The sequence below is a fragment of the Arachis hypogaea genome, chromosome 13 (genome assembly GCF_003086295.3).
Source record: "Arachis hypogaea cultivar Tifrunner chromosome 13, arahy.Tifrunner.gnm2.J5K5, whole genome shotgun sequence".
Classification (NCBI taxonomy): Eukaryota; Viridiplantae; Streptophyta; class Magnoliopsida; order Fabales; family Fabaceae; genus Arachis; species Arachis hypogaea.
In genome coordinates this window covers 133,946,967-133,955,717 of record NC_092048.1, presented here as the reverse complement: position 1 = coordinate 133,955,717, position 8,751 = coordinate 133,946,967, and the positions used below count along the sequence as shown (strand labels likewise).

The 8,751-nt window shown below is 37.4% G+C and overlaps 1 protein-coding gene and 1 long non-coding RNA gene across 2 annotated transcripts; both read right to left on the bottom strand.

Moving 5' to 3' along the window:
• Positions 1-1,496: 1,496 nt before the first annotated feature.
• Positions 1,497-3,444, bottom strand: LOC112733780 (uncharacterized). The gene is made up of 2 exons (XR_011870027.1): positions 3,301-3,444; positions 1,497-2,978 (listed from the first exon to the last, which is right to left on the bottom strand). It is a non-coding gene; the product is annotated as an uncharacterized lncRNA (long non-coding RNA).
• A 313-nt stretch (positions 3,445-3,757) lies between these two features.
• Positions 3,758-8,537, bottom strand: LOC112733779 (FACT complex subunit SPT16). The gene is made up of 3 exons (XM_025782865.3): positions 8,180-8,537; positions 7,691-7,831; positions 3,758-7,222 (listed from the first exon to the last, which is right to left on the bottom strand). Exon 3 carries the CDS (start codon positions 7,206-7,208, stop codon positions 4,005-4,007), a length of 3,204 nt encoding a protein of 1,067 aa, XP_025638650.1. The 5' UTR covers positions 7,209-7,222; positions 7,691-7,831; positions 8,180-8,537; the 3' UTR covers positions 3,758-4,004.
• Positions 8,538-8,751: the final 214 nt, after the last annotated feature.

Below are 8,751 nucleotides of genomic sequence, written 5' to 3'. Positions count from 1 at the left end.
TCAAATTCAAATCGATCCAAATTAAACCACTCATTCAATCCAATCCAAATCGAAAACCGATTAAAACCGCACTAATTCGGATTTGATTGGATCTTATTTTTTGTAAACCGCTGGATCGGATCGGATCAGATTTCTGATCTACTTTTCACAACCGATCCAATTCAATCCAAACCGCACAATGTATTATAATATTATTATTTTATTATTATGTTTACAATTATACTTATAACATATTCACTTTGTTATATATTTTTATATTTTTCATGTATTATTATTATTTAATAGATGTTTTATGTTCAAAATGTGATTTATTTATTTATTTTAACTAACCTATAATTTTATTTTTATTCTTATGTTATCGTTGGTTTTTTAAGATATTGTTAAGACTTGCTATGTCATTGTTGGTTATTTGAAATTTGATGTTAAGACTTGTTATATATATTTAATTTTTTTAATTTACAAAATCGCAAATCCAATCCAATCCAAACCACTCGAAATTGGATCGGATCGGATCCATTTTTTTTAAAATATCATCCAATCCAAACCGCACCGCAAGTAAACATAGTGTTTGAATCGGATGAGTTTTTGAACACCCCTAACACACACTACTACCACATGGGTTCTATATCCTTCACTCCAACCCTGGTTCATCTCTGCCATTTGTCCAAGTCTCAGCTGCGCTTCTCTTCTTTTTCTTTCTTTCGGCCATGGCTCGTCTTCGTACAAAGGATCTCATTTTTTTTTTCTTGAACTGAAGAAAGTGAAAGTTTGAAGTAGTGCGACCCATCAAATTAAAAAGGAACCATGTTTGCCGTCTGAGGCCTACATTTTAACTTGACTTTGGATTTTTGGATTACCAAAAACAGTTAAGGCCTGGTAAATGGTCCATCAGGTCGAATATCTGGCCCTTTTAAAAAATAATGTTTGCACCAACTTAGATTGATCAATGCGTGGAAAGGAGCAGCGGTTGCAGATTGGGGAAGGAGAATGCATCCAGTGCCGGGTCCAGTTCCGGGTCGGGTCATAGGGTTGGGGGTTTCCGATTTCTTTTTTGTGGTCTGGGCTTATCTGTTAGCCTGGACCCTGACCAAAAAAAAAAAACTTAGATTGATCACATGTAAGGCTTTGGTCTACTGGTCATTATGTATACTTAACAACAAATACACCCGAATTTAGAAAAACAGATTATTTTTTATCCTGCTAAATTAAAAGATACAGTAAAAAACAGGAAAAATGTTTGTACTTAAGCCTTTGATTAATAACATTCAAAAATATTTTTAATAAAGCCTTTGACTAGTAACATTTAACTCTTTTGTAATACCAAAAAAGAAAATTCAACTCTCTTATCTAAACATTTAAGAAGGATCGGAAATGCTTGATGTCCTAAAGAAAAAGACAAAGCGCCTGATGACCTAATGAAACTGGATGCAAATGATTAACCAAAAGGTTTGAGTACTTTTTCGGAATGTAAAAGTTTTTATAAAGAGATTCTTATCTACTGTATGAAATTTCAGTCTATTTAAATGAATTAAATTAAACTTTTAACAATAAAACTTGAATAATGACTATTCAACCTGAATGAAATCTAAGAAATATAAGTAAAAAGATAAAAAAAAAGTTTTAGTACAACCAAAAGGATATAAAAAATGCATACTTAAATATTTCACTCTAAAATATCCACTAATTAATTATCTATCAGACACTAAGAAAACTAATCCTAACAGTAAATACAGTATTTATTGACATCAGAATAACCATAATCTTTAATTCTCTATACACTATACAGAATCTCAAAGAGATAACGTCTCCATCTCTGCTATTGGAAGATTCAGCTCCATTTGTTCCTTAGGCAGCAAGTCCACTTCTCTTGTACCATTGGTAACCCCAGAAGCAATTAAAGGAAGGAATTTGCAGCAATTGAAGTTAATTCCTGCATATGAGTAGTTGCAGATTGTTCTCATAATTCCTGTATCAAAATTGTAAGAAACAACAGTTCCTGGAATCTGCAAATATATGCTCCGTGCTTGTTCACTATAACCAATTGGTGAAATCTTGTAAGGTTCCCAATCAATGAATCTGCCATAAAAAAATTGGTACTTTGAGATAAATACTTCATGCATGATGCTTTGGACTAGTCTCCATCTAAACCTTTTGGAATCAATGCAAGCATAGTATGTTCCAAGAATATCATCTTCCTTGAGAAGATCCCAAATGTGGAAGCCATCAAAATCGGTGTAACAATAGTACACTCGACCACCCGATTCGCATAAAGAACGACGGTAAGTCATTGTTGATTGCCAAGACCAATCATCAAACAAATTTGGCAGTTCAAATAGCTCACAACGGCTACCTTTGACTTGGTACACAAGCAAATACCTGCTATTTCCCAATGGATTGCTCCGTTTGAGTAAAGAGGAGGCGTGCCAAGCTCTTGAAACTCGAATTCTGGCAAAGATGGCAAAGTCAAATCGGTGAGGTGTTTCCTACTCCAACTTCCAGTGCCAGAAGAGAAGATATGCAGTTCTAGTCCGTTAGATTCGGATGAAGATCCTGCTTCAACAATCACAACCTCAAATTGGGAACCATCATAGGCTAACCCGATTCGAATGATGCGGCCAAGGGTGCTAGCCTGAGGAATCATGTGAGAGTTCTTGGTGTGGGAATTGAAGACATAATAGCAGGGTTGATCAACACTATAGCCAGACAAGAGGATCAAACCATTGCTAGAAGCAAGTGATTGCACAAAATTTTCAGTGAAGAAGCTGAGGGAATGGTTAAGGACAGCACCATTCTCAGCATCATCCAAAAAGAGAAACTGAGATGAACCATTTTCGAACTGATAGTGGCAAACAAGACCTACGCTGCTATCACGAGAGGTTGTTCTAACACCTTGGAAATTATTGTACTCCATGTTCTTCATTCAGATTGGTGCTTATTCAAGACAAGAAACAATTTTTCTCCACCACGTTCTAAAATACCTGTGATTGTGAACAAACACATGAAACTTCTAATTGGAATTGACTTTGACTTGATCAATGTATTTTTTATATCCAGGTGCATACGAAACTTCTTGTGGCTTTCTAGTGGAAAAAAAATTACTAATAAGGCACAAAAATTACAAAGAAATTACACAGAAATTAACATTAAAGTTTCCACTTTATTAGAAAAGACAATCATGACATGAAAGCAGAAAAAATGTGAACCAAATCAAATTAATAATCATAGTACAAGATGAATACTGACCATATTAGAAAAATTAGTTAATATAACATTGAAAAATAACATGAGAAAAGAAAATACCTTAAAGTGTTGCCTGTGAACTGCAGTGTGAATTATGATTGTGGATTGGATCACTTCTTCGATACAACTAAGGAGAAATGGTATTCCTGTTTTGTGACCTCAGTTAGTGGTTCAAAGGAAAAAGACGAGCATCTAACTAGTAAGTAATCTGTTTTAACCTTTTCCCTCCTTACCCAACAAGTAATCTGTTTTTTTTTTTTTTTTTTTTCAAATGTTGACTTGTCTTGGAGGTCACTGGTTGAACTTGAAACTTGATAGAAAAGAAAGAAGTACGAGTCCTCAACTTGTCATATAACTCCACGTAAACAAAAGTGAAAAAATTATGGGAAAAAACTACTTATGATAAAACATAATTAGATGTCAACACATTAGCTACTACATAGAATTTACTAATAGATTAATACATAATAGTAGGAAAAACTTTTTGGACATCAAAATTGAAACTTATAAAGCAGTGTTTGTGCCGAATAAGAATCTTATTGCTCGTTTACTTAATCTGAATACACTATTTCATTCACCAAGCTAACACAAAACGATATAGAAAAAGATTCTAAACCCTAGGCTTTTAAAGAAAAAGAAAGAAGCACAAGGCTGAAAAGAATTGAGAGATTTTAAGGACATTTGATGGAGAGAGACAGGCCAGCTCCAAGCTCATGCTGCTAACTGCACTAAACCACAAGCTGGCTAAGAACAAAAACCAAATTCTATCTTAATTTGGCCCGCTTCGGCATGCTACTACTGAGACCAGCTCGTGACTTGCCAAATGCTTTTGCCTTCCTTCTTTTCCGATCTTCTTCACTGTCAGAGTCGTTCCCTTTCTCCCTGTCCGCATTGGTTGCTTCCCTCTCAAGTTCTTCCCATGTCTTTCCCTTGTCTTCTTCAGAGTCCTCCTCCGAGTCATCCTCGTCCTCGTCATCCTCGGACTCCACAAGCGATTCACTATCGGAATCATCATCATCTGTATCAGAATCCGGCTCTATATCAGATGGCTCATAGCCTTTGTCCGACTCTGCAGAATTCTCGGATTCTGAATCCGTAGCTTCCAAATTCAGAAACTCCCAGCCGCCACCTTCAATAAAGCTCTGTGGGTCATCAGTGATTGTCTTCAGGATCTGACGCCAATTCAGATTCAGCCTGCTCTCGTAATACTTGATGTCGGTTGTGTCCAGCCATTCCTTGATGCCATCAAGAGAAGTTGAAGGGATGGAATCAATCCTGAGGACATCTCGCTTGAAGTCCTTAAAAACTATAGTCATATCAAAGTTCTTCTGCCCAAGCCCAACTCTCTCTAGATTCACAATCTCAATCTCGCTCAGCGTGACAACAAGGAAAGGGGTCTCAATCAGTTCAACAAGGCAAGCTGAAGTGGGAACGATAAATACAGACGATTTGTGAGGTACGCCGGGGAAGCCAAGTTCTCTAAGAGGTTGATCAAACTCAAGGTCAAGGCCATTGAATTGCGGTTGTCCCCAAAGATCATTTACCCGATTCACAAAAGTCTGAAACTCCACATTGATCTTATTCTTCCTGTCTCTCTCACGTTGTTCTTCTTCAAGTTCGTCAGGGTCATAGGCAGATCTCTTACTCCCTCCAACATTCTGGACCATGTCCATTACCTCAACATAAAACTGTACATCTTTGGTTTTCTTATTTCCAACCATAATATGGTTGTGAAGATGGAAGTGCAAGAGCGTAATCATTTCATTCTCTGCTGGCTGAAAAAAAGCATGCTTTATGTTAGCAAACATTACATCCACACGCTCATCTTGCCTGGTGGTAGAATAACGGAATCCATTTGCATGTGCCTCAAGTGTACCCGGTATCTTCCTTCCACGACCACCAAAAACAGGGCGGATCCAAAGGTCAGACATTCTTATCGGCTTAGACCTATTATTGGCAAGCTGCAGTTTCTCCTGAGTGACCAGGGTTGCCCTCTCGGCTCTCTCAGACTCCCTTGATACAACTTGTCTTCTGAGTGTTTTGATGGACTGCACAATCTCACCTATGTGTCTTGGATCTTTGGAGCGAAATGAAGCCTCCTTCAAATATATAGATCCTGGGAACTTCGCTGAGTTTGCATCGTGAGGACTGAAAGGAGTCCCAGGAATGTTAAAAATAATCCGGATATAGCAATTGCGGTTAGTGTCCTGCTGGCTAGAAGCAGTTCGAATGAAAGCAACGTGAAAAGGTACCATGCTTCCATTAATAGGCAAGAGAACTGCTTCATTCTTCTGATCAATTTGGATCATCATCTCTTTTGGAGGGGGAAGGTCATTTATGCTCTTGTAGGCAACCAGGTCTGCTGAAGTCCTACCTGAGGAACGGTTCTCCCCTGTCTCACTTCCACCACCAGCAAGCCGTCTTGCAGTTTCTTCATTCTTCTGACGAGCAAGCTCTGCCTGATGCTGCCTTCTAAGTTCCTCCTTTGACACTTCATGATTGTCTGATCTAAGAGTTGTCTTAGACACAACGGGCTCTCCATCAATCCCACGGGCTCTTTTACTTGGCCTTTCCTCTTCTTCGTCCTCATTGAATGAATAAGCCACATCCTTTAGAGCCTTTGAGCTCATCAAAGTCACAACCTCTGTCTTATCTTTGCTGATGATGACTGTGTCAGCAAGCAACAGAGAGAAGTTCTTGTTCTTAGACTTACTGCTCTCACACTGTAAATTCTGAAATCCAAGGGACACGTTGAAAACCATGCCTTCCTTTATTATCTGCTCATTTTTAGCATTAAGATTCAACCCAGACTCACGAAACTCAATGCCAATGCCTGTCCCAGCTGATTTTGTCAAATTGGAAATCAAGTCAGGAGCCTCCTTTTCCACAACAGAAATTGCAGCCTGGTAAGCGGCATTCAGCTTGTTCCCAGGCTTCAAAGAACCAATGGCAGCTTCATGGGCTTTGAGTAGAACCTCATAAGCCTTACTCTGAAGAGGCTCTGCATCAATCAAGAAGGTCCTAGCAATGTTTGAGCAGTAACTCTTATACCGGGCTCCAACAGCACATATAATTACACTTGCAGAGTTATAGTGAAGTAATTCATCGTTGCTGACAGCACTAGGTCTTAGATCAAACTCCCCACCACTCTGAAAAATTGGGGGGTAACAAATATCAACATTCTCAGCCTTCAATTTACAATTGACTTTTGAGGGTTCAAGTATGACTTTTTCAGTCTCCTCCATCAATGTGGAATGACTGACTTTCTTCTCCTCGTCAATTACATTTTCAAGTTTCGAAACCACAAAGTTTTTCATCACACTAGTGGTCAGGTATGCTGCTCTCTTAATTGATATAAGCTCCTCATTACTCTTTGCAGCAAACAATGTAGAAAACCCATTGGACACATCAATCAGATGAAATTCTGTATTCTTCAATTTTTCAACCCAAGCTTCCAGAAGTTTCCCTTCAGGAGCCTCTCTTGATATGTATCCAACATTAGGAGTATCATGACCATCAGATCTAGACTGAGAACGGATGGCTCGGAATATAGCATCCATCAGAGCAGTTCCATCATCATTTTTAGGCTTGACATGCAAAACAAGATCCGCACCAACTGCCTCTCTGACAGCTTTTTTGACAGATTCAAGAATAGAAGCTTTCTTTTGGCTGCACAAGATATGGATCTGCTTCTTCATGAAAACCATAATTGTCTCTGGGAACTCAAATCCAAGCAACCATAAGTTCAGAGCAGTGGATTTCAGGTATCGTAGATCTTCCGAAGGTGGAGGACATGCAATTGTAATTGCATCAGAAGAGCCCCACAGATCTATTTTGTGTTCATCCCAATGTGAATATAAACTCTTCAGTCTGGATTGAAATGTATTCAAATCAATAGCATATGTACTTCCTGCTGCACTGCCCTTTCCACTGGGAGGTTGTGCACTTCCATTGCGATGTTCCCCCATAGTTTGCTACCACTCTGGAAAAATATAAATTCAAAAAACAGACAGTAACAAGAAAGGGAGCCAATTAGTGCCTTAGAGTCCTTGCAATTCTTCTTTAATCACCACCATTTGTCTTTAAGAAAATCAAGACTTATAACCTGTATGCCATTCCCATATTTGGCTTCTCAATTCTATTGTTAGTATTGAACTACTTTTCTAATTTTCAAATTCATCCCTATTTGAGTTTCAAAACCAAATGGGGAAATTTTTCCATTCTATAAAATTAAAAAAACCATTGCAAAAGAGATATTGCATTAGTTTAAAATTTCTTTTCAGACTCCAATACACGTTACATTGTCCACAAAGGAAGGAAAAAGTAATCAAACAGGCAGTTAATGTTCGTGAAACTCACATGAAAAAAATGTTCCTTAAATCTTGTGGATTGATATGGATAACAATGAAAATTTTGTTCAAAACAATGAATGGTTCAGGTAAAGAGTTACCTTTGAATGAATAATTATGAGAAGACTTCTATTCTGTGAACGAAAATCACCAAGTTCCACAGCATTTCAGAATTTAAACACCAATGGATTGTAGTAACAGTCCAAAAATCACGGAATGTCTCTTTGACATGTAATGTTCACCTTCGAAAAAGACAAAACTTCAGTATATCAAAGATGGGATTCAAATCCAACAATCTGATCGCCTAATGTATAATTTCAATTTATACTCTATTGCAAGCTGAGACAAATGACAATAAAGTAAAAATCTCTCAAATAGATCCTTTTTGTAACTTCGAACAAATCACAAATAGTATCCACTTCTTTGGCCAAAAGTTTTTGAATATCAAATACAATGTTAAAAAATAGAGGAGGGGGGGGGGGACCTACAACTTTCTGACATGAAATCTGGGGTTTCGACTTTCATTGCTCTAAAATCAAATGGAAAAATGAAAAACCAAAATTCAACCAACAAAATGGAAAAATCAAAACCTTTTCGTTCCTTGTGCATCTGGGGTGTGTGAAAGGTCAGCTCTTTCAATCTTCAATTTGGGAATTCGAAAGCCCGAATCAGTAGCGGTCAAAACGGGAACGATTTTCCGATCGGAGTTTCAAAATTTCAATGCATATGTCATACATATACAGGGTTTTGCGGATATGCAATGTGTTTTAGAGGGAAATGGAGGGAATACATAGATGACGATGATGATCTCTTTCAGATTAGAATTGAGAAAGCAGGGTTCATCTGCTGCTGATGATCATTGTCATCACAGACACGGGAAGGATAGAAAGACAATAAAACAATATTAAAAAGAGTAAAAAAATGAAAAACATTAATTATTAAAAGCTCAACTAGGCATAAAGGCCTAAATGATATGTTTGTAGACTAAGTGTGTCTTTAGATTAGAGTTTACAAACGGGAGTTTGCATAGAATTGATTTTGCAAACTTAATTTTGATGAAAAGTAAGTTTGTGTTAATGTGATTTATGTTTAACAATTTTTATGCCAAAATGAATTATAGTAAAATAAATGTTGTTTGGATTATACTATTCAAAATCATTTT